This window comes from Strix aluco, chromosome 2 (genome assembly GCF_031877795.1).
Source record: "Strix aluco isolate bStrAlu1 chromosome 2, bStrAlu1.hap1, whole genome shotgun sequence".
NCBI classification, from domain to species: Eukaryota; Metazoa; Chordata; class Aves; order Strigiformes; family Strigidae; genus Strix; species Strix aluco.
In genome coordinates this window covers 35,371,830-35,397,560 of record NC_133932.1, presented here as the reverse complement: position 1 = coordinate 35,397,560, position 25,731 = coordinate 35,371,830, and the positions used below count along the sequence as shown (strand labels likewise).

Sequence of the window (25,731 nt, the reverse complement as noted above, 5' to 3'; positions counted from 1 at the left end):
AACTGTAATGTTTTAGAGGCTTCTCCTGCCCTTTCTGTTGCACCCTTCTTCCCACTGAGAGTGGGTGGCAGAGGGAGGCAGGGGCTGCAGTCCTGGCCCATGCAGGGTTTTTTCCATTTGCTATGTTAATGGCAATTTTTCAGCAACTCAGACAGGAGGCATGTGGCTGAGCATTTTCTTGGAGCAGGAGTTCACTCCTTACTGCTGAAACAGCCTGAAAATGCAGAGTGGCCTCCCAGACTCTTCCCACAAACCTGTTTGCTGTCAAAGGCTAACTGAGCCTTCTGGGTCAGCAGAACTGCTGTGGTGCTGTTCATGACTGGGTCCACCTGTCCAGGTGAAAGACTGGTTGTACAGTTCAGCAGCTTTCCCATGCCTTTTTCTACACTTCCCAGCCCGATCTCTTCCATTTTTGCCAGTGCCATCACTAGTTGCATCACCGGGGCTCTGCAGATAGGAGTGGGTAGATGGAGGGCTCAGTGGGAGGAGCAGTGTGAAATGCAACACAGAGTTGTGTTTTCGTTCCTCCTCATCTTGACTTTTACTGCAGTCTCTGTTCTTTGCCCAAAAACATCTTTCGAGGAGGAAATTAGGAAGGAAAAAAGGAGAGTGTGAGGCACTGCAACCCTGCTCGTATCCAGTGAGTTTTGAAGGGTGCAGAATTAGACCAAAAGACAGCTCTTCAACCAACGTAAGTTGGCCTTACTTTACTAACTACTCCAGCTGAGGATCTGCCCTTGCGCCTTGTCAGGGTGGTCTTCAGCATAAAAATAAATTATTAACTATGTAATGAGTGAATATAAAGACAGATGCTAAAGTATACTTCTGTTGGTACTTGCATGCCTTTGTTTAAGAACACAGAAAAAGGCCCTGCGGTGATGAAATGCAGACAGGAGCATGATGTTATCTTGCACCTATAAACCTTGCTCTGAGTCCACTGGTGGCCACTATCCAGAACTGCTGAGTTCAGACACACTGGCTTGTACTAAGTAGAAATGGTGCTTTCAGTCTTCAGTAAACAGCATTTTTGCCGCAGGGTCCAAATCCTTCAAACATTTGCCTAGATAATTGTCTGTTTTTGCCTTCTAGTGTCTCATCATCAGCTTATCTGTAAGTTCAGACTGGCTAAATGAGCATGTGAGGATGGGGGAAGAGCTGCTGGAGGATGGGGGAATAAACCATTTCATATTTAATTCACTGGCAGGAGAGAATAATGTGAGTGCAGCTAAGCAATCATTTTAGGATCGTGTTGGGGAAAAAATGAGTAATACAGCATATTAATGTAAACAGATTAAAGACCTGCACAAATAAATCAATGGGGTTTTGTTTTGTTTCTCTGGCAGTCCCAAAATATCAACAACTGCAAAACAACAACAGAAATATATAATTTCTGGTTGAATTTAAATGAATTGTTTCAAAATGTTGCCAACTTTTTAAATTGTGAAAATGTAGATGTAAAAAGTATTTCAATTAGGACAATTTCTGAAGTTTTTTTTCCCTGACCAAGCCAACAGTCTATAACCTACAATAACCTTGTTCCTTGCCATCGTATTGGATTTTTACATTAAATGTAAATGCTTTGTTTGGTCTTACTCTTACTTAAACAATTATTTAATATTTGTTTACATATCACAATTATGTTCAGCTTTGAGATAGTTTCTTAAATGGGAAAGAGTTCCTTTTGCTTATAATGATGACTTGTGATCTTACTCTCCATGTCACAGTTGTGTAAAACTGTGCAGTTCAGCACATGGAGTTTAGCTGTGTTCAGCTAAGTTTCTAAAAAGTTTTTGTTGTGTCAGTGTTTCATAGGTTCGTAACTGCTAACAGAGAACAATAATTTTACATGAAATTTCTGAGCAGACAGGCTAGTCACAGGGTGTAATTTGAAAAGAGCTTATAGCAAGCTAGACTTTTCAAGCCGTTCAGAAGTGTTTAGTATATTAAAGGTTAACTTTTAAGATGTTTTATACAGAGAATGAAACAAAACTGTTACTTGTATAAAACGTTTCATATTTGTATGAAAAACTTTCTATTCCAAAAAGAAATCTTCCTCAGTCTGGCAACACAACAGCTGTTTGTTGGTTAATACTGGGAATTACTTTATTTCTTCCGCACTGGGACATTTTGCAACATTTGACATGTGTTGACACTTCTTTTCTATACTGAATTACAATTTTCCTTTAACACTGTTATTCTTTACTCCACCCATTCTGGTAGCACCTACCTGCACACAAACCAGAAATTATGATGGGGATGTAGGTACACAAAAGTTGGGGCCACAGTGCACGTTTCTGAGCAGCCTGATTGTCCCAGGTCCCCCACAGAAAGAGCTCCAGGAGAAGTGTCAGGGAGGTGTACAGGAGTCAGGGTGTCAGCAGGCTCCCACTGGGTCACCGTCACCTCCTGGCATCACTGCCCTGATGGATGGTGCAGATGAGCACAGATGGGCAGACCCCTCCCCGACCGCCCTGATGGAGAGTGTGCATCCAGGGCATTGCTGGCTGAGCCCTTCATGTTCAAAGCCCTGCGCTTGCTTATTCAGGGGGTCTCATTTTTGGCACCTTGCTTTGGAAGGGAGGACCTTGTCAAGGGAGGTGATTCTCCCCCTCTACTCTGCTCGTGAGACCCCACCTGCAGTGCTGTGTCCAGCTCTGGGGCCCCCAACATAAGAAGGACATGGACCTGCTCGAGCAGGTCCAGAGGAGGCCACGAAGATGATCAGGGGGCTGGAGCACCTCCCTTATGAGGACAGGCTGAGAGAGTTGGGGTTGTTCAACCTGGAGAAGAGAAGGCTCTGGGGAGACCTTATAGCATCTTCCAGTACTTAAAGGGGGCCTACAGGAAAGGTGGAGAGGGACTCTTTATCAGGGAGTGTAGGGGTAGGATGAAAGATAATGGTTTTAAACTGACAGAGGGTAGATTTAGATTAGATATAAGGAAGAAATTCTTTACTGTGAGGGTGGTCAGACACTGGCACAGGTTGCCCAGAGAAGCTGTGGCTGCCCCCTCCCTGGCAGTGTTCAAGGCCAGGTTGGACGGGGCTGTGAACAACCTGGTCTAGTGGAAGGTGTCCCTGCCCATGGCAGGGGGGTTGGAACTAGGTGATCTTTAAGCTCCCTTCCAACCCAACCCATTCTGTGATTCTATGATGTCTATGAAGGACTGCCGAGGGGCTTCAGCCCTGCAACAGCTTCTGTGTCTGTTGATTCACTGAGCTGCTGCTTGGCATCTTCAGTAGCACTAAAGAGAGAAGTAATTTTAACTTCAAAGCTCATGCTGCCTATATCTTTTGCCCTTCATATTTAGATCTAGCTTGCTCTGAAATCAATCAGTATAACATTTATAGATGGCCTGTAGAGTGAACACGCAAGCTGAGCTGGATGCATGTCTTCAGCACTCCTGCTCCCACAAATGTGGCAAAGGGTTGAACAAGGAGATGAGTCTGTACCTTCCTTTTAACCTTTCTTCCTCTGGCTGTACACCTCCAGCCTCTCTGATTCAGGGGAAGTCAGGGGAGGCATCCTGCTGCTACCCACCAGGGCCATAGGTCGGGTGGAATCGGTGATGGCCACAGTGCAGCAGGATGCTGCATTCCTCGGCCACACAGCAAGTGCCAAGGGATTTCGTAAAGGAAGCAAAGCATTTCTTAAACGGTATTTTAAATGTATTTCTGGACTGAGTGCCCCTGACAACCCAGTGAGTTGGGGCTTTCAGCACATACTTCTGGGTTTGACTCATTTTCCATTTCAGTTTTGCAGATCTCCTCAAAACCAGCTTGACAGTTTAGAGGAGCAGATCACTTAATAGAGTTTTCAACAAGTCCTTTTTAGTTTAGTACCATAATGAGCAACAGTTTCTTAGTTACCTCCTTTTTAAAAAAATCCATGCATCACTCTAAGTCAAACTGACTTTACAAATTTATGTTCACATGAAGAAGACCTTACTTCACCTTGTAAATCAAAGCTGCACTCTGGAGAGAGGTTTCATACCACTGGGCTCAGTATCATTTTTCTCAAGGTGACCTCAGTTGTTAAAGTATGAAGGTTGCATTTGATATGTCACTTACTTTCTCTAAGTCAATAAAATGAACCAGTATGTCTTTAGATCATCAGAGATCTGCTTATTACCAAAAGTTGTTTTAATCCTGATTTGTGTTGGAATTTAAAAGAATCCAAGCAGATTTCATTTGCCATCCTGAATAAGGGTTTGGAGGGTGATACTCCACTGTGTGTGCAGAGTGCCCCTGGATGAATTCTACTTTATTAGTTTATAGGCTTTCTTCTGAGCACTTGGGATGAGATCATGAAAGTGTAAATGGCTGTTATCTTCAAAGGCTTCTTTTTATACTGACAAAACTCCACCTTACCAACTCGTATTAATAATCTATTGCAATCCTAATTAGTTCAGATCAAGGTCAGTGTTTTGTGGTGGATAAAATAACTGTAAGCTCCAGAGAGTAAGTTTTTTTCTTCCACTACTTTCATGTTGAAAAAGAGGAGGGAGCACTGACAGTGTAAAAGAAGAGATTGATGAGGACTTTTTGTTTATCTGTAGGCTAAAGAACTTTAATATGGAGTAATTAGTTCACATCATCAGGAGCAACCTGTAAGATACCTGCGGTCACATTGTAGTCATCCCTTTATCACCGTGTCTCCCAGTGTACTGCAGAGACTTCCTCATTCAACTCTGCTCTTTTTTTTATGGCATTGGTCTTCCAGTGGGAATAATCCACCCAAGGAACTTTCAGCCTCATATTTAATTGTCTTGAAACGTAGACACAAAGCTAGGGAAATGTTTCACTGTGACATGAACTCATGACTGCCTTCTTGAACACACTAAGGCAGAGTCCTGCTCAGGCAATGGCTCTGGGGCAGGGCATCCGGGCATCAGCAATCCCCTCCCAGGACCAGCAGGATCAGGTCCAGACCACAGGCATGGAGGGTATTGCCCTAGAGAGGAAGGTGCAGGTAATCCTACATCTACAAATAGTGACTTAATGTGACTTCCAGGTCCTGGCCCAGAAGATATCTCTTCACTTCCTTTGGTCTTGCTCCACCCCATGAAAGAGAAACTTTGGAGGTGTAACCAGGCTGGGATTCATTTCACCTAACTTTAGACATCCGTGTTTTGTGTGTCTCCGTCTGACACAGTCATCTGGTATCTTTGCGATCGAGGAGAGAAACAGCTGTTCATCGGGTGTGATTCACCCGCCTGGCTTGGCTTAGATGTCTCCCTTAGGATGAAATGACTTGCACCCCACAAGTGTCTGTTTTACCCTGTTGGCAATAAAGTCTAGAGTCTAGACAAGTAGCTCAGAGGTAGACACCTACATTGTAGATCTCTCAGGTGGGATGAATCCTTCCCCAAGAGCCAGGACACCAGGAGACAGCACTACACTTTGTACACAATTAGTACCCTAGTTCTGCCTCTGCATTTCCAGGAGATGATATACCTGTCCAAGGCAGGCTGAAAGCAGCTGCTCTCACCAGCAGCGAGGTAGTGAGATGGGCTAATTGACCTGCTTCTCCGTGAGCATTGTGCCCCACCTGAGCCCTATGCTTCAGGTAGACTGCTTGCAAGATGTGAGCTAACTAGGACAAAGTGGATACTTCTCCCCCAAGTTGAACTTTCCCTGCCGGGGTGACATCAGGTAATTCACATGTGCTCTGACTCAGCCAAGTGCTGAGCTCTGTGCCCTGAATGCTCTGCTGAACCACAGCCCTGCTTTCTGCATGCATCAGTCTGCTAAAACGAGGATTGCAATAATACCCTTCCTCAGGGGGCAGTGTGAGGATGAAGGAATTAATTAGCTGGGAGGCGATCACAAACTAGTGTGGTTCAGGGAGAGGTAAAGAGGAGAGCCATAGCTGGGACCTAGAGCAGCAGAAGGGAGAAGCCAGGGAGGGGACAAGCAGGACAGAAACAGAGGTGCTCTGTTGTCTAGCAGTCACACAGACTGTGGCAACAGGTGAGGGGAGGCTGTCCCAGTCCCCATGTGATTCCACTCAGGACTCAGAGAGATGTGGTTTCTAGGTGTGGATTTACCGAGATGGACAAGGGAGCAGTGACTCCTCCAGTAGATCCCATCCCCTAGTCCCTGCACAGGTCAGCACAGATCATACACCCTCCCAGCAGCAGCACACAACCTGCTCTCTCCCTAGTGCCTCTGAAGCCAGAGGAAAGCGCAGTGCCATGCAGCAAGTAGACAAGCGTATGTGCATGTACACGTGTGTATGTGCATGTATGCAGGTGTCCGCGCTTGCACTGTCATCCTTCCGCCCGAGCCACGGGGACCTCTGCATCGCGCCACCTCCCAGGCTGGGTACAACGGGACAAAGGGTGAAGTCTGCTCGCCGCCGACACCCGCGTGGTATCTGTCCCTGATTTCCTCACTGTTTCAGTTTGTGCTTTAGCAGTACGCTTAGAGATATGGGAGAACACTGCAGCGGCATCGAGTCTGGCAGCATGTCTCCTCCAGGGGAGCCAAAAGACTGGAAGGTCAAGGTTGAATTCTTTTACTTCATTCCTTGTTGATGCAGAGAGGGAGGGAAGAGGAGGACCGGTGGTGGAATGGAGTCTCCCTCTTGAACAAATAACTGCAGCTCTCCAGGGTGACTCATACCTCCGAAGACAAAGAACAATGCATCCTTAATTTGCAAAACTCAGCTTTCCAACTTCTGCGTGTCACTGGCACCCAGAGACTTTGCAGTTTGCCCATAATGCCATCATGTTCTTCAAAGCAGCAGTGACGCCAGCCCAGAAGGAGTGTGCTTACTCAGGAGGAGAGATGGTTTATATTTCATTTGAGCAGCTTATGTACTAACCTGCTAGGGCAGCACATACGTTGATTGTGAAATCAGACTTTTCACAGTTCGGTATTTAGAGTTGTCTGCACTTCCCGATTCTGGCACCGAGTTAGCAGTGAGACTGGAGAGGTTTTTTAGGGGACCAGTGGCCATTACTAAAATACTACTTGTTTCTTTATGGTGCATTGTGCATATATGGTTCTGCTAGCCTAGGCAGCTCATTCAGGCAGCTTTAAACTTGAAGAAATACACAGTTCTCCTTCTATCCCCAAAATATAGACAGCTAGGACAGGTGCTTTCTCTTGCTGCCTTTGGTATCATCTCCAGGTATCTTACTATCATTGGAGCACTGACTTTCTTGACATGGACATGAAGAAAGTGAAGGAAATTCAAAAAAACCATAGGATGCACTTCCTTGGTTTTCTCCTTTCCCTGAGATCTATTTCTAAATAAAAGCTAGCAAAAAATCTTCATATAAGACTTCCAGTCTTTCACTACATTCAGCACTGGAGGACTGATATCCTCAAAGGCACTGGCAGATTTGCATCATTTTCATTGTCGAGACCCTTTCTAGTGCAGCGCTGCCAAGAAACGAGCTAACACAGAAGATGAGTTGGGGGTAGATGATGCACAGAAACTGAATGCAAAGTACCAAACGAAGAGCAGAAATGGTGCTTTGCGCCCCAGCACCTAATCACACCACTCTTTGTGGTTTTCCATCGTTGTCTTTATTATACTCTCAATCCTTCGCAGGGGCTGGTACCCTCCTGGATGTCCGTGCAGCACCTAGCATGCTTTAGGAAGTTCCGCATCAACTCCAAGCACAGCAGCTAGAACAAACAGCCTCAGCAACTGTTTTTGAAAGGTTTCTGCTTGAGGCTGATATTTTTTTCTTTATTCTGAAGAGTGTGATGCCTCATTCTATCCCAGAGAAGGTTTTTTAGAGGCTCAAATGCCTCTAGAACTTCTCTAGCCTTTGCAATACTCCACAAAACCACAGTAATATTGAAATAAAATTAAAGGAAACATTGAGGCAGGAGGTTGCTGCCAAAGATCTCTCTTCCAGAGAATAGCTGGGAATTTGGGTGGCTCTTCCACCCCCCATAAACTTAAAAATTTCCAGACATGCGACATATCTGTCACTGTCATTCTCAACCAGAATAAGTCCTGTCACCTGTTAGCAATCTAAAAGGGGCTTTTCAAGGCCACGGAGAGGAGTGAATGCTCATCTCCTATAAATTTCCAGTGGAAATTAGAATGCTTTGAAAAACTTTCCCTGGGGATAAATCAGAGCTCGCACCCACCTCGGTGAAACCTGCAGGTCTCCCAGCTGTTGTGCTGGGAGGTGGCTCTGTGGTGTGACAGTGGTTTCCACAGCCTGGCACACGGAGGGAAACCACCCTGCAGGGTGAAGTAGCTGCTGGTGGAATTTTACAGTTTGCTCTGTAATTTTCCAGCTCCTCATGTTCCAGCACTGAGAGGTATGAGAATACCAGCCTTGTGCGGCTGCTGCCACTGCCAGTGATGAACTTGTCCTTTGGAAAGTCCCCCTTATTTAAGCTACTGACTAATTCTTTCAGCTGCCGGGAGATGACACACCTTTTCACGGTGCTGCATTAGGCTGAGGATTTGCTGGGTCCTGAGTGAGGGAGGGAGATTGAGTCATTTCAAATGCCTTGCTTCAGAGACAGACTAGGTCAGACTCATGCACGACCTGTCATGGTCTCTTGTGCTGCTCACACCTTCACCTGAAGCTGCTGGGACGAGGAGGCAATGCAAGAAAACAAGCAGGAAGAAGAGTCAGAGACAGGCACATAAGAGATGTTGGCAAAGGGGAGAAGGAGGAAAGACTGAATCGAAGTTTTAAGGCAGGCGGCATCTTTCTCCTGAGCCCAAAACTACACGAAACATTTCTGTGCTCATAGTCCATTTCCTCTATTAAGCAAGACACCTCTCTGAATGAACAAGTCTAATCAAGACCATTCCTGCCTTACACTCAAAGGAAGGGAAAGTCACACTATAAAAACTGTTTCCCTTTGGAAAGATTAGCAAATCAGACCGGGGGGCAGGGGGGGCAGACAAATCCCAGACTCAGAAAAGCCTTTCAAAGCAGTTAAGGATCCAACTCTCCCCTTGTCTGCCTCTGAGTTTGACACCAGTAAACTAATCCCAGCTTTCATTCACCCTGTGTCTTATGCCAGTTGCTGCCTTTAAAGTGCTTGCCAGGATGGTGGAGGAATTGCAAAGCTCGATGCTATGTGACTTTCAGGGTTTGTTGCGTATGACTGACAGAAATTTTTGCAACTTGAGAAAAAAGGTCTGGCAACAGCAGCGGCTATTTCGCAATTCATCTTCATCGCACTATGCTGAGGACGGGGGGGGGTTTTCACTGACACAGATAGCGGGTAATTAGCTGCTTGGTACCCGAGTCTGACTCCTCTGTCTCCCCTGACCCTGGCTTGGGAAAAATCACTCATAGAAGGTAGTTTGTCCAGGCAATTCTATTTTCAAGCCAGCACGTGTCGTTTCGGAGGTGGAGGGGTGCAGGAGGAGAGAGGACGCGCAGGCAGCCCGTGTGCAAGCGCAGGCGGGCAGGAAGGGGCAGGTGGCAAGGCGGGCAGCCTGGTTGAGTCAAAGGCATATACCTGCTCCCTCTCGGGCCGCTGCCGGCTCCGCCGCCATCCCGCCTCGCGCCACGGCGTACTGACTCACATCCTGCTGCTCCTTTCTGAAGCTTCCAGGAACAGGCTGTATCATACTGAGATTTGGCCACGCGGCGCCTCTTGGCTGGGAGCAGGCAGCAATGTCTGACCTGCAGTGACACACGGAGAACCGTCTCTCTCCGCGCTCCAGGGGCATAAAACGGCTTCAGAGAGGTGCGGGATCTAGCCTGGTGCAAGCCACGCGTGTCCACATAAGCATTTTTCCTTTCGGCTCATAGGTGCAGGGGGACCTGTTATCTGAGTTGAATTCGAAGCTTAGAGCTTTTAATATGGCTAAACAGAATTATTTTCTGATCGGAATATAAAATCTTGCAGGGGCTTTCTCTTAAACAGCTTGGTATGGATTGTTATATTTGTTATATAGAAGTGATAAGGTGATAAGACATTTTTGCTATCATCTCAAGCAACATCCTGACCTGGTACTGTGAATCACCGTGGAACTGTAGTCTCCCTGAAACTTGTGGATTTATACCTTGCCTGACAGCATCACAGCGTTTTCTTTTGCAGGGAGAGGGGGAGCGTTGTTTTGCATTTTAAAGCGTGTGCGCCCTCTGAAAAAGAATCGCATAGAAATAGCATCCCAGGGCTTCATGTTTACTATGTCCCAGTGATTTCTACACCCTGTATGCTCAAGATCAGTTTTACAAACAAAAGGATGTTCTGTGCGAGCTCAGGAGATCTGCTGTGGTCTTGACCTGTGCTCTGAGGGTGAAGGGGGTTCTTCTCTTTTTGTACTTGACTATCAATAACAACTTTGGAAGCCAAAAGATGCCCTGTGTCACACCAGCACAACTCCTTTGCCTGGCAGGTGTTTGTTTGCCCTGCTTAACCGTGCGGGTTCTCTGAGCCAGGGTACCTTCGGGTCGGGGCATCTACACCTCTCCCGTGCATCCGAGCTCCTGGGATAATCCTGGGATACCCACCCAGCCCAGAGCTGCTCCTGAAGAGAGGTGTCCCTTGGGTGCAGCGACTGCGCAGAGCAGGGCCGCAGCTCGGCCGCGTCCCGGCTGGGGAGGACACCGAGGTGTTAACAAAGGCTCACGCTGCTCAAGCTGGTTCTCGGGCAGCGGGTCTCCGAGGCGGCCCGGCCCGGCCGCCGCTCCGGGAGCCCGGCGCTGGGAGCCCGGCAGTCGCCGGGCGGGCCCGGGCCGCGGCGGGGGGCGGTGGGCCGCGGCCGGGGGCTGTGGGCCGCGGCGGGCCTTAACGGCTCCTGCCAGGCCTCCGCTGCCACCTACCGATGCGCCGCCGCCCCGGCACCGCTCGGCCCCCGCCGCCTCCCGCCGGTGAGGCTCTTCATTTTTCCACAGCGAAAACGGCTGGGAAAATGCTAAATACTAGGACCAGAGGGAGCGGCGTGCAAAGGGGAGGCCGCTTTTTTTTTTTTTTTTTTTTCGTTCGCCGAGTCTCTCACCGAAGCTTGTTTCGTTAAACTATTAAACATTATGCAACATTTGTACAGCTTAATTACAACTTTTTAAAACAAGCCCAACGCAACCTTTTTGCGGCAATAAAACATGACGAGGCATGAAAGATGGTTCAATACTTTCGGCTTAATAGCTTGTTAGGCATGAGGCGAGAGGCCGAGAGCTCGTGACTACGCAGCAAGGTGTGAATTATTGCACCATAATTCTCGCCCTGGAGTGGTTTATTGCAATTAATAACTGTTTTCATGTTTTAAATACATTTTCTCACACCGTAAAAAGCAGAAATGGAAAGTACTTGCTAATGGGAGAAATACCGGGAGGATTGGGCACAGATCACCAACTGGAGCAAGTTCCCTGGTTTCGTGCTATTTTGATCTGCTTTTAAATGATTTTGGAATCCTGTTTGGCTTTTAAACCCTGTGGACCCAAAGCCCTGTTATTCCCCTTTGTCAAAGGAGCTCTCCCTGCAAATCTCCTCACAGATATTCTGAGTTGGGAAGCAACTCCCATTTATTTGCAGCATATTTTGACCAAATTAACTTCAGCCACACAAAGCCACACATCCAGTTCCCCATGCCAAGCTACTAACTTCTGAGATGTGCATCTCTTTATTTTGAAAGCAGAGAAGAGATGGATTTGGGAAAAGTTTGTTGCCTTTTTGTGTAGCCTAGTCCTGTGGCAAATTTGAACCCATTCCAGTTTAATTTCAGGTAACCTGAAAGTTGAAGAAAAGCATCTATCACAAAAATAAAATGCCATTTGAGGCCCCTGATCCAGATCCTATTGAAGCTGTTGGAAATGCAAACATTGTCTTTACTGGGAGCTGAGTCTGCCTCTTGATATTGAAATGGTGCCATAAAAATGCTATTACAGTGATACTTTTCTCCACTTGTTATTAAAAAACTGCGAAGGTGATGCCTGGGGTTAGTCAGCACAACCCGCTTTAATATGTGTATATAATATAATGCACTATATTAACATCGCTGAATAGATTGCAACTTGTTAACCAGTCTGATGTCAAAAAGCCAATCTTTAAGAGCAAATACGGGGATTGGGAATGCAGGTACCAAGATGGAAAATTGATCGGTAGTTTGAACTTTCACTTAAGAAAGACTTAATGGGATGAGGAGATTAATAATGGGGGTCTCTCAGGCTGTCTGTCACTGTTTCAAGTACCCCAGAGGTCAGTAATAACAGCAAATGGATGAGGGAGGTCAGATATCTTGGTAATCTCTTTCTGGATGTTAGTAGGCACGTACTTGGTCTATTATCCGCTTTCTAGTCGGGCCAGAGCACAAAGCTAATTCTAATAGCACTAAAAGAAAGAAACCGTATTTCAGTTTAGTCTTGTCAGTGTTTAGTAAACCCATGACAAGGTCTTGCTTCCTCTTCTGCAGCTGTGGCAGCTACTGTGGCTTTTTCTGCATCTTCTTACTGTTGTTCATGCATTTATTGCACTTGGGGCTGTTTCACGGACCAGGATCCCATGCGTGCTGGGCAAGGTACAGGACAAAGCCACGTCTCTTGTGCTGAAGAGCCAGCAATGTAAGAAACAGGAGAAAAGTGGTAGACAGAGCTGCCCCACCACGCAGTAACAGTTTGTAACAGGAGAAAACAGACAGTACGTTCTCTCCTTTCAGCCTGAAAAACAAAGATGGGTGGCAGCACCCCCTTCACACATACCCAGATCGCTCTGAAGGGACTTCCCTCTTCTCTGCAGTGCTAAGGCCTAAGGACAGAGCACCTGAAAGCTGGTGATAAAACACTTCCAGTCAAAGGGGTTCAGTGGCTTCTGCAGTGACAGTGTTGACGAGAGCCCTTGTAAGACAGGTGACAGAGGGGAGACTCTGCCACCTGTGGCATCACCCTCGAGAGAGCACATCGAGGGCTCCCCAGGCAAGAGAAATAGCCAAGGGGGTTTCTACCCCTGGGCTGGGATCACTCCAGCACATGTATCATGATTCTAGTACTCGGCCGCATTGCTGAACCAAAATCAGTGAGATTGCATGCTGAAATAAGGGAGCAATGATTTAATTAACCATCTTTTAGAACTGAAACACACAGTGCTGTACCATTACAACACCTGCTCTGTCGATGCTTTGTGGTATTTATCCTAATGCTACCCCTGAAGACTGAATTCCCTCATCTGTCTCCCTGTCATCTTTAATAAACACTGACCATACATTAACAATGAGATGATGTTGTAATTCAGAGTAAGGCAGGCTTTGTGCCTATGTCTTTTTGTTTGTTTCTACTGAAGTCCATTTAATGCAATTGGATGTTGCTTTTAAAACAGCATGAGTCAACTGGATTTCTTTTTAAGGAAGCCTGCCTGAAAAAAAAAAATTAAATATTAATAATATCTGAATTTGAATATGTTACTCAGCATAAAAATCTTTACAAGACTTCAGCTTATTCTGCAAGTGACTTCACTAGTTATTTTTTAAAAGCTTGGAGTTTTGTATAAATTTTCTTTTCTAAACAGATGAAACAAACAAAATGCAAAACTCATCTCTATAAAGCACAACAAAATAATAATTTCCACATGGGCTTTCTGATGAAAGATCAAAGTCCTTCATCTCAGGCTTAGGAAATTTCCCTTCCATGCTGATCAGTTTTTTCTGAATGCAGTTCATCCAACATTTGCTTTTTTCAAAAAGGCAATTAGCTAGATGAAGCTGCAGGAGAATGCTCTTAGGGCTGAAGAAAATATAAAAGATTTCACTAAAAGTAGTAAAAAAATTTCTGGGTAGGTAAGGGGGGAGGAATCTTTTTCAGTTTGATTTATACGAAAGTTAGACGTTTTCTATACACTGAAAATGCCAGCTTCATATACAAAGATGAAATAAGCAGAGAAGAGTTGTTTCTGCATCGGTGCAACTGATTTGGACAAACTCCCTGCTGTGCATCTCTGATTTCAAACGTCAGCCAAACTAGTCGTGTGGCTAGACTATCATAGGTTAGCGTTTTTCTGTAAATGTTTTACGCATCTGTGCATTTTGAGATTTTGCTTCCAAGAAGCAGCAGTTCCTACAGAAAGCCTGTACTCGTAGGTTGTCTGCATTTTCAGCTTAGCAGTGCCATGGAGTCTGTGTGAGGCTTTCTGTTTCTAAAGTTTAAACAATGCTATTAGATGTACCCATCGCTCTGAATTGTATTTCTGTATTTTAGCATATACAAAATAGATGTACAAAACACCTGTTCATTTCATTAAGCCTGGGATTTTCAAAAGAAGTCAAATTCCCCAGTTCTATTCATCCACTTAGGAGCCTGCCTTCTGGAGGACACAAGTTTCACTCTCCACCTCTGTCTCTCACACACGCACACACATTTTCATCTTGTTTTTCTCTCTCTACTTGCACAGTTGCACAGAAACACTCACAGTTCAGATTTTTGTCTCCTGGGTGCCATGCAAGGCATGCCTTTTTGGCTAAAAGGGCTGCAAATACACAGCCCAAAATACTTAATGCATCTCAGCAATGAATAGTCTTTCACCTCGGAAAGCTTGATCTGCTTTTCCCTGACCACTTTTCCCTGCCCACCATCAACGTGAAATACCAAAAATCTTCACAAAAAAAGTCAACTGATCAAAAATCACAGATGCACAGATAATATTTTAGAAAGCAATTCATCTGAAGGTTTCTTGACAAAGGGGATTATGGAACTGAAATGTAATTATCTTGGCATTTAAGTTTCTATTTCAACCATGTGGTTTGGTTCACATATTTGATTGCAAAGTTTTATCATTCAAAACAGCCTATAGGTCTCTTTTTCATTGCAGACACAAGGCAAGTACAGCCATCTCCGCCATGGTCCTACGACCAGTCCTACCAGTACCTGGGCTCCATTGCCACCCCCTCCGTGCACCCCGCCACGCCGATATCACCCGGCAGGGCTAGCGGCATGACATCCCTCACCGCAGAGCTTTCAAGCCGGCTGTCAAGTAAGTACCTAAAAGTTTGTCCCCCCGCACCCGGCCTCACCAAAGCCTTGAGGCTGTCTCCAGTGCAAACAGGTTGCAGCGTCCTAGGGTGCTGCCGCAGCTTTTCTCCAGTTGCAGTGAAGCCTATTGCGGGCCCTCTCAGGCAAGCCTTCTCCCAACACTTTGCTGGGATTTGTGCAAAGAGTAAAGACATACGGTCTGGGTCCAACATATCATTGTCAAAAAAGACAAAAAAAGAGGAGAGAGCAGCACTTTGCAGATGTATGGAACTATAAAAATAGTTTGGAGTGCTGAAGAGCTATCGTATCTGCCAAGAAATGAATGCCACAGATATTTCAGTTCTGTTTCTTTCCCTCACTCTAAATTCAGACCAGAGCACAGCAGGTTATGGGTGGACACACTGACTGCAGGATGGTGGGGTTTGACATTTTAAGTGTTGCACTGGATTGTCTTGTTACATCTTTGTCAAATTGTACTGCAGAGCTTTACAAGCCAACATTAAAATACAGCATGGAAGTGAAAGCTACCCCCCTGGTTTCCACCATACTCAACTGACCATCTGCTGACTCTAACCCACACATATTGAACCAATATGTGTGTGTTCAATAGCAGGAATTTTCTTAAAATGAATGAGAGCCATATAATTCGAATTTGCACAGAGCTTTTTCAAAAACATCTTCTTTGGCCGCACATATTGCTCTCATTTGAATACTCAGGGCTTCTTCTAAGATCAGAGAGAATCACTTGAATATGCTCCAGCCTGTCCTATTGTTGTCATATAGAGCCTGCTTTGAAAGAGTCACAGGGACGATGCCTACCAAAAGTAAATTATGTGTTAGATCTGGGTGCTAATTACATCTTAGAGATAGCTGAAAATACAGGAAACCATTCAGAAGAAGGAAAAAATTTCTTGTTTTAAAAAAGGTCTATAGAAATGCTTATTCTTTATTGACACACTCTTCTTTTAAAAATAAAAGACTCCTTTTTACTTTTTCCCCTGTGTTTTCCTCCTGTTGCACTCCTTTCCACTGGCAAAATACAGAAACAGAGAAAAGAGAGAAGGATGAAAAAAGATCTTCTTCATAGCAACCAGAAAATTTCAAGTAAAACAAATTATTTCATCGTTTTTTTACTTAGAAATGTATTTTTTCTTCACAGAATTGTTTGAAATCAATATTTACCAGCTATTCTGCTTTTCAAGCCCTATACATAGTTCCTGATGCATGTGTACTTGTAGATGTGGATATGTAAATCAGACTGAATGGAGATGTTAATCACATCATCACATCACATCACAGTGTGGCGACTGAGGTTGCACTCAAATGAGTGAATGCACTCGGTATTGAAATGCGGTATTTTTTGCATTGCCGTAGTGCCTAAATGTTGTCATTGTGTACCCAGGCCTGTATTGCACTGTGCTGTATGAGCACTAAAGGCTTCCATGGTGGCTGCCCCCGGGAGTGCAGAGTCTAACAGAAGACAGCTGCGTATGCGTGGAGTAACTGCACCCTGTGTTTCTTTTGTGCACATGGTGAGCATGGAGGTAGGGCACCAGCACTAGGGCTTGTCGGTGCTTTTTGTGCCCGTGGTCAAAACGGTCCAAGCAATTTACCTTGGGACAGGCGTAGTTTCTCTGTGACTTGTGAAGGAACCTAGAAGAGCTTAGTTCACATGTCAGAATTCTTTCTTTGCTCTCTTAATTCTGTACATGGGGGCTCATCTGTACACACCTTAAGTGGTTTTTGCAGTGCTTCCAAAATATTACTTCTATATTAAACGTCATTCAGTAGTCCCAGAAAAGTCCTTCACAATATATTCCCCCCAGTCCCATTACTGTCACACACACTTACTGTCTAAGAAATTCCTCCTTGTCAGGACAAAGAGCAAATCTGAGGGGTTTTTAGGCCCTATCATCTAAAGACACAGTGCCTCAAAAGAAAAAGCAAAGATATGGGACATACTTGAAACACCTTGACATTAAATCTCATTATTCTGGTTTTTGCCAAAACTGGGCAGAAGAAACCCTCATCTGATAAGTGATGTGTCCAGGCAGTTTCAAGATGTTTGGTTTCTTTCTCAGGAATGAGGTGTGGAAGTACCATTTAAAATCTGGCAGGTTGTCAGATGCCACCTTCAACCTTAGCCACTCTGAAGCTCCTGCCATTCCATATCATAGTGTATCTTGCCATGTTAAATCTAAAGGTGCTGGTGTCTAGGGGAAGGAGATGTGTTCAGGGGTCCCATTAATCTTCCAGAAAAAATAGAAGACAAACTCAAAAAGGAAGCATACAGCATGCGTCAGAGCTTTTCTAAGAAATTTATAGAAATTCATCAGTGTGCTGGCTGTGTCGTTGATGAGCTTTCAGAACTTGGCGCTGGAGTGTGTCTGCTCTAGCTTTAAATCTGGTCAGAGCCAAGAGCTTTGTTTTCTCTCTGCTTCTTCTCATGAGTATTTCCTTCAGCGCATGGCTCCTTTTCTACAGACTCCACGCCTTGTCTGACAGAAGAAGTTGTCTTCTGGAAAGATTTTTTCTTAATTGTTATTGTTGTTATTTTAATCATGCATAGCTGCCAACTCTAGGGACTGACACCTTCCATTAATCTGAGTCATGATGAAGATCCTTCCTAAAGAGGCCATTATCTGCTCTGCTTGTTTAATCCTTGCACACCAGGGAAGGAGACGATGGGACCGGGCATACTTCCACTGATGTCAGCCAAAGTGGAGCAGAATTTGACTGTCCTATAAAACATTTCACTTAGCAGGATGAGAAAGGCTTCTAGCACACATGAAAGGAGGAAAAAAGGCCAATCCCCAAATATATCATTCTGCTCTAAAAAGGCAGTACTATTGTTGTCCTTTTTACATACTCATTAGAGCCAAGATTTTCAGAAGTTAGTAACAATTATGTAGACATTATATGAGGACCCAGATTGAAGACCTTAAGTGAACCTGATTTATCTTGACTTTGGTGGTGTTGAGAGTCAGTGGGGAGCTGTGCTCCTAAGTGCTGAGAGCTGGACTGAGCCTGTGTGTGTAAACCCCACCTGTGCACATTCATGTACCTGAAGAACAATCTCTGCTCCGTGGAGCTTCCCATTTGAGTTGGAAAATAAAACTGGGTGAAAGGAGAGACTGTGCAGAAGATGGACAATTTATATTTAGGTCCCATCAGTATCCCTGGTGAGTCAGGTGATGCTGGGCAAGGAGCTTGAGATCTGTGTCCCTCTTCCCTACCCACCCCTTGAGGGTGAGGACACACTGGAAATGTAAATAATTGCATGTGCTGTAAGGTATCTAAAACACATACAAAACAGGGCGAGAGCTTGGCACTCCTTTTTAATTGCTGCTTTACTGAAATTAATCCAAAACATCCAGATCTACGAGCATTACAATGACTGCATTAGAGAGCAGGTGAGGGATAGCTCTGTTCTGGCTGCTTTGGTTAACCACAGACCAGCATTTGGATGTTGGTTATTGCCTTGAACAGGTGAACCTCCATTCTGTGAGCTCAACAGTTCTTTGTCTCTCTTCCCCACCACCCAGGTGCTTCTGACTTGACTGCGTTTAGTGACCCTCGGGTGGGAATCGACCGCTCCTTCTCCGCGCTCCCCTCCATCTCCGACCCTCGGATGCACTACCCGGGAGCATTTACCTACACACCGACGCCCGTCAGTTCAGGGATAGGAATCGGTATGTCTGCCATGTCCACAGCCACGAGATACCACACTTACCTCCCGCCTCCCTACCCTGGCTCATCGCAGGCCCAGGGCAGCCCGTTCCAGACCACCTCGCCTTCCTACCACCTCTACTATGGAACCTCCGCTGGCTCCTATCAGTTCTCCATGATCTCGGGGGGGGACCGGTCCCCCCCACGCATCCACCCTCCCTGCACCAATGCCTCCACGGGATCGACGCTCCTCAACCCCAACCTCCCCAACCAAAGCGATGTAGTCGAGGCAGAAGGGAGCCACAGCAACTCCCCCACTAACATGGCGACCACAGCAAGGCTAGAGGAAGCGGTGTGGCGACCATACTGAATGAATTTTAAGTAGTTATGGGTCAGGACTAACGTGCTTTCCATTTCCCAGTGCCCGTAGGTATCCCATAAACACCCGTCTTGCTTATGGGCCCTGCCATGTTCATACATCACTTTCAGAAGCAAACCCTCCAGAAGTCAGTGCTCCCAGGAGTGGTGGCGTGTATTAGCCAGCCCCTGGTGAAGCGACGTCGCTCCAGCAAAGCATCCCTCGCAGTGGGCTGAGCTTCTGGAAAGGAGGACGCCTGAGTTGGTGGTAGTGAGGGTGGGTAGAAAGGTACCCAGTCTGTTTCCAGGCCTGTGGCTTTCTAACGTGCCCGGGCTTGAAGGTCTCCACAGCCCTAAAGAGAGTTTCGGTTCACTTCTATTTTTAAGACTTAAAACCCAAAAAATCTTAGTGAGTTTACTGCATCTTATGGACATACTAGCTGTAAGGAAGTATAGGAAGATTCCCAGAGGGAAACTGTGAACGCTTCTGTTTTAGCAATGCTGTGAATGAGAGGTTTTATATGTTGGACTTAATTCTTTCTTTTTTTTTTTTTAACCATGTTGTATATTCCAAAGAATATGGAATTTTTTATTGCTGGGTTTTTTTGTTTTGTTTTGGGTTTGTTTTTTTGTTTGTCTGGTTTTTAGGATGCAGCTCATCCTGCTTTGCATCTAATTTGTTTTATTTCTCTTGGCACCTTACAAATTGCAAAAAAAAAGATTTTGCTCTTTTTTTTGTTTTAATCATGCTTGCTTCTTTCTTGCTTTGTCAACTGAAAGAATCAGCTCCTTTTTCAATGAGTTAATTTAACTTTTTTCTCTTGGACTTTTTTTTTTTAATACAACGGCTACAGCCTTGGGTCATTTTCAACTACTGTACTACTTTGATGATTTCATTGATATTTATGCTTGATATTTAGACTTTTTCTTATTTGTTGATACTATTATTATTTAAATATGCCTATATTAAAAAAGATCAGTAATTGCCTTTTTTGGTAGCAGCCAAAGTCAAATTTATCACATTGAAAAAGGCTGGAATAACGATGGGTAAAGTGACCTCCTAATTACCTAGAAATATTGTTTACAATTATCTCACTCTCATTTTACTCAGCTGACTGGGCTCAGATTCTCAAAGGCATTTAGGTGCCCAACTCCCACTGAAATGATTTAGGCACCAAAATCCCTGTGAATTTCTGTGCCTTCCCACCCAGTGGAGTCATCTCTCCCTACTTCTTCCTCATTTTTCCTTCATCACTGTGGTGACCCTCAGGATCAGTAATCAGGATGTACATATTTCATAAGGCAGACTCAATATTCCCTGACTAAATACATCCCCATATGGCCCCATTCTGCTCCCGAGCTTGCCTGGGCTTCCTAACAGCGACGGTGGAGGCCTCCTAGTCTTTCAAAGTGAAAGCCAACACGCAGTTAGCATGGCAAGGGTAAAGTCCTGGCTCTGATGGAGTTGGTGTGAGATTTGCTCCCAGCTCAGCAGAGCCAAGATTTCTGTGCAGTACAAAAGCCACATTCCAGTGTGCTGGAAAATAGATCAGTTCATGCACCACGAAATAACTCGCACTGAACGGGGTTGTCAAGCTCATCTGGAAAGCAGGCTAGCAAAGAAGGGGCCTTAACAGTTCTTCTGTCACCATCTTCTGAGGGAAGAGGAAGGGTATGTAAAACTGGTGCATACAATATTCTGTCCTGTAGCAAATATGCAAGGCTTATACTAACAGCATGTTTAATACAGAGTCGTCATCGTTGCCCATCGTTACAGCACAAACATATCAGATGTCACTGTAAAGTTTATGGCACTATTTTATTTGAGGGTTTGGTCTGAATGCAGTTGTTGTACTACTCATTAATTACAAACTGCTGATGTTGACACGTGTGCGTTCCAAATTAGCTGATTGTTATTTAATGTACCTCTTAAATGAGTGAAACAATTGCAGGTCAACTCAGAGAGTATTTGAAAGCAGGACTTCAGATCAGTGTTTGATGTTTAAAAAAAATTAAAAGGATTCAAATTAAAAAGATCCTTGGCTGCAGGCAGCAAAACAGCTGGACTTATTTAAAACCATTTGTTTTTCAAGTTTTCTTTTTTTTTAATATGATTTTGCTTCTTTGTTTAAGTCAGATGCAGTAGCACTTTGGTATTGAAAAGTTACAAATTGAAGAATTTACATTGTCAATAAGGTCATTTTTGTGCAGAAAATAGGGAGTGTTTCAAGAGATCTCAGCAAAAGTTCCAAATGTTTCTGTTAAAATACATGCATGGCCTTGTGCTTTTCATTTAGTATAATATTCTTTGTAATTTTCTAGAGTTTGCTCTGAACAAAAAAGGCAGAAAACATCAAAAATTACATCAAAACGTTTAAAAATATATTTTGGAAGTATGGAGACCTTGCTGAATACAGAAATACAGAGACCCTACCTGTTGTGACATTTACATAGTTGGAATCTCACCTCTTCAGTAGCCTAAAAAAAAGTCCTTCATCACTAAACAGTAGCTCTGTTGCAGAATCCATCTTACACATTCTCTGTCACCGTGCAATTAAAAATCATCATTTACTACAGTTCTCACACCTGCCTTGTGACTGGACCACCCAAGTGCATAGTACTGCAACGTGAACCCTGAAGTGAGGGAAGGGAGAGGACCTCAGAGGAGCCGGATGCCTCACTGCAGAGGGCAGGGCTGCCGTGGCCAGGTGACTTCAGCCCCGTGGCAGAAGTGAGGTTGATGTGGTTAGTACGTTCCCAGGCCTGTCTGTTGCCACAGCCTGCTTTCTGCTAAAGCCCTTTGCCCCTTTTAGCCTGTAGTATTGTACAAGATCAGGGATTCACAAGAATGGGGAGTTGGCATCTCTCAGCCTGGAGATTAGACCCTACACTGAACATTTCTTATGTCTACACATCTACTTTCTCTACACTTGTCCTAAAGGTGAAGCTTAATTTTACTCTCCCTGGTGTGAACAGGATGAGAAACTTCAGAACTGGTCACACACTCATCGTGTGTCCTTACTGGCACGTCACAAAACCCTGGGATTTCCCAGTGTCTCACTTGCGATAATTGCCAGCAACTGAACTTTTGAGTCTAACCTCCCTTTGCATGTCAAGCACAGCACAAAGCAGCACCCTCTTTACAGGGGAAAAGCTAAGTTCGTTATCCCCCCCAATTAGTCTGTTTAATCACTGTGGGTTTCAGTGTATTCACACAAGTGCCACAGAGAAACCACAGTTTACTCAAATCTATATTTTTGTAGCCATCCCCTGTCCCACTAAGGACAGCAAAGATCTTCAAGGCTGTAAAAATGCTCTCACGTCGTTCCTCTTGTATCTTAAGAGCACTTAGCAGGCAGAAAGAGGACATTTGGATAAAACATTTCCCCCATTCACCCATCTCCAAATTATAGTATATAAGTATATATTTTTATATATATATAATATATATATATTTATATAGTTTTATCATCCCGGTAGCTGAATGGAATCAAAAAAGAACTATTGTGCTTCTGTTCACAAGTTGCAGTCAGCAGAGTGCCTTAGATACCTTCCCCTACCGAAACACAGTTAATGGCAGTCCTTACTATCAGCTTGTGTGTTCCTTTCACAAGACACAACTCACTGTCCAGATGCAGCCATATCAAACAACTTCAAAGTAAATACAGGGCCCGGCTCTCATGTGCTCTAAGGCCCATTACTTTGCTTTCAAACAACATTTATGCTCACTTCAAGAGTTCCTGCTACGCTTCCAGGGCGAGGTACAGGAGCTTTAGTGCAAGGGGGAGGTGGATGCAGAGTGCATCCCTGCTACGAAGGATCTGATTTATAGAATTATGCCAAACTATCCACTGGAAAGGAGAAAAACCCTTTCCTCCAAATGGCCCACAGTCTTTGTCAGAGTGTTCCGAATTGCCTGCACTCTTGAAACATTCATTACTGCTTTCTGGGTGACCTTTTCCATTGGTGTATTTGAAGATTCAGGAGAAGTGGATCATTTTTCTATTTGAGCAAAACGCTTGTTTTCCTGCATCATAACAGTTTTGTATTTTATTTTTGTTAACCTTGCTTGGTCAGTACCGATCACTTGGCATTTTTCTCCTTGTCCTAAAAGGGTTGCATCAACAGAGTTACTTGTATTTATGTATGTAAATAGATTTCAAAAGCTTCATAGCAAAATATTTAGTGCTTGTAATTACTCCGCGTTTTTTTCATTTTTCTGTGTTTTTAATGAACTTACCTTTGTGTTTGCTTAAATACTGTAGTGAGACTTATTTCTTTCCAAATTAGTTATTTTAGGCTTCAAGATTAACTACATTTTATTCACTTTTGTAAACAGTTATAGCATGGTCTCTATTCAACATTCTTCACTTTTTTGTGGTAGGGGAGAAATGAATGTGCAAAAATCTGTGGGTTATTTGTGGTGTTCTGGGTTTGACAGTCACATCTTACTTTAAAACAAAAACTTTCAGTCTGAGGTGGCCGTATGGCAAGTCTGAGGGGAGGACACAGTGGGAGACGCACTCCTATCAGAATAGCATCAGTGTATTTGTTCAGCATTTACTGGCTATGTTTACAAAACAGATGCTGCAGCATCCCGCAACAGTCACATTTTCCCTTGGCACTGTCATGCTGAACATTTCCAGAAGGGGAAACTACCAGGTTCTGGAAGTTTGCTTTTTTGGTTTTGATTGCAGGGGATTTTTCTTTGAGGGGGGGCGGGAGGGGAGGGGGGGGGGGGGGGGATGCTGTTTTTTGGAACCAGATAGGAAAAGAGAATAGAGTAGATTTTTCCCCCACTACAGGAAGTCTCTAGATACCACGTCAGAGTAGACTCTTGCTGTACATAGGGATGGCTGTGTCCAGCGCCACGGGAGAATTCATTACAACTAGCACACAGAGCAGCTGGACTGCTGCGTTAGTTCTAATGAAGACTTTCTTTCTTTCTTTCTTTCTTTCTTTGTACCACAGTTTCCTCTGTAAATTCAATATCATAATTAGTGTGAATGACAAATAAAATGTTTGACAAGTATGCGCATTGGCCTGGTGCATTCTTTCATCAGGGAGAAAACAACCCTCTCAGAGAAAAAGTAACCATCAGAGAAAGGGTATTGACTGTGTATCACTCACAACATCAAAAATATGTTTCCATACTTTTTCTTTTACTGATTTCTTTCTTTTTTAACCAAAAAAAGGCATTTTCCTGCTGTGGAGTGACCTGGCAAAAGGCCTGCAATCCAATAGGACCATCAAAATAGGACTGAACTGAGACTTTGCAGATACAGAAGCCTAGTAATTGCATTATATCTCAGGATTCTTGATTGAGTTTCAATATTTCAAGGTCATCTACAGCTCTTATTTTTCTCCCTTAGTCTTTTGTTTCTTGGATTGGATCCTTTTTGATATTGATGAGTTGAACCTTACTTCAGGAGCACCAAAACAGATAGTTTGAGGTCATACTACTTATGAGATACATTGGTTGTTTTTCTCTTTAAATAAATAATGAAACAGCAGTGTTAATGAAACATTAATAGGGGGGAACCAAGCTTTCAAAATGAGGAAAAAACCCAGAGTCAATATTAAAAGTTCGATCTGAAAGCCCCTGTATCTATGCATATATATATGTAATCTTCTGATATTGGCCCTACACAAGATATTGCATTATATTAAAGAAGCTTTCAGTAGTATCCTTCTACACAATAATGTATATATGCAAAGGTTAACTTTTATCTACTACTCTCAGTGAAGTGAAAAACAAGCTACAAAACAAAATATTAAAGGTGGGTTTTTTTCTGACAACTTCTCAGATAGCACCCCATCTCTCAAATGATAATTCATATTATCTTTTTAAAATTAGAGCCAAGACACTAAGAGAAAACAGCTACTGAATTCCAGGTACCTCTTTAGAGGTCAGAAATGCTAACACAAACCTCTGACGTGGTTACTGGTTACCCTGCTCAGTACGACCATCTGACATTTCTTTCTGGCACAATCCCATGTTCTCCTAACAATAATATTGCACTTATATTTTTGCAAGGGTCTACCCTACAGATTCTTCTCCTTACTCTGTGAAACGCAAGAGCACTTCTTTAGAGAAGGATGATGAAGTCGAGCACAGATTTATTTTGTTTCTTACTTTAACACAACAGGAAAAGAAGCTACAAATAGCAACAGTCAAAACAAAAACAAAAATACTGCACCGAAGGGCATCTCAACAGAAATTTTTGTTGCTTGACTTTGAAGACTGTAGAGGACATAGCAGCAGAGTTCTCATTTTGTGTGGAAGGGTAAGGCATCAGACTACCATGGCCATTTTAACCGGGTGCACATACCCCACTGCCACCGAGGCTGCCTGCCCCTGTGAGAAAGGCCGTGTCTTTCTTACTTGACAACAGCAGCTGAGGCATTTGTGCAGGCCAGTTGGACTGAGACGAGTCCCTCCTAGCCCCAAGCCCACCACCAGCTTTCACAGTGGTTGTGCCATTCCAGATCGGTGGCACCCAGTCTCTGCAGGGTGCAGGGAGGAAGCATGGGCAGCTGCCCTCTCCTGCCCCTCTGCCTTCCTCCCTGCCCAGGGTATCTGGCAAAGGGGGGTAGCTGAGAGATTGCTCAGGAGCAGGCAGTGCACAGTCAGGGCAGCCCTCTGGGATCCCTGGGCACGCGAGGTGGCCCTGCCATGCCTGTTTTGGCAGCTGAGAAAGGCCAGCTCAAGCCCCCTCCTCTGGCTGCTTGAGGGGGGGGAGAGGAAAGGGCAAAGAAGGCGACGAAGACTAAGGCTGGAGGGTGCTGTTTGTGAGAGGAGGGACT

At 44.4% G+C, this 25,731-nt stretch overlaps 1 protein-coding gene across 4 annotated transcripts in view; it reads left to right on the top strand.

The window, feature by feature from the left end:
• Positions 1-23,181, top strand: part of RUNX1 (RUNX family transcription factor 1) — a 175,665-nt gene extending 152,484 nt beyond the window's left edge. For all 4 annotated transcript variants that reach the window (XM_074814315.1, XM_074814314.1, XM_074814317.1 and 1 more), the window contains 2 exons: positions 14,738-14,899; positions 18,444-23,181. In XM_074814315.1, the coding sequence (XP_074670416.1) occupies positions 14,738-14,899; positions 18,444-18,937 (656 nt within the window). In that variant the 3' untranslated portion in view covers positions 18,938-23,181. The remainder of the gene's footprint in view (positions 1-14,737; positions 14,900-18,443) is intronic.
• Positions 23,182-25,731: the final 2,550 nt, after the last annotated feature.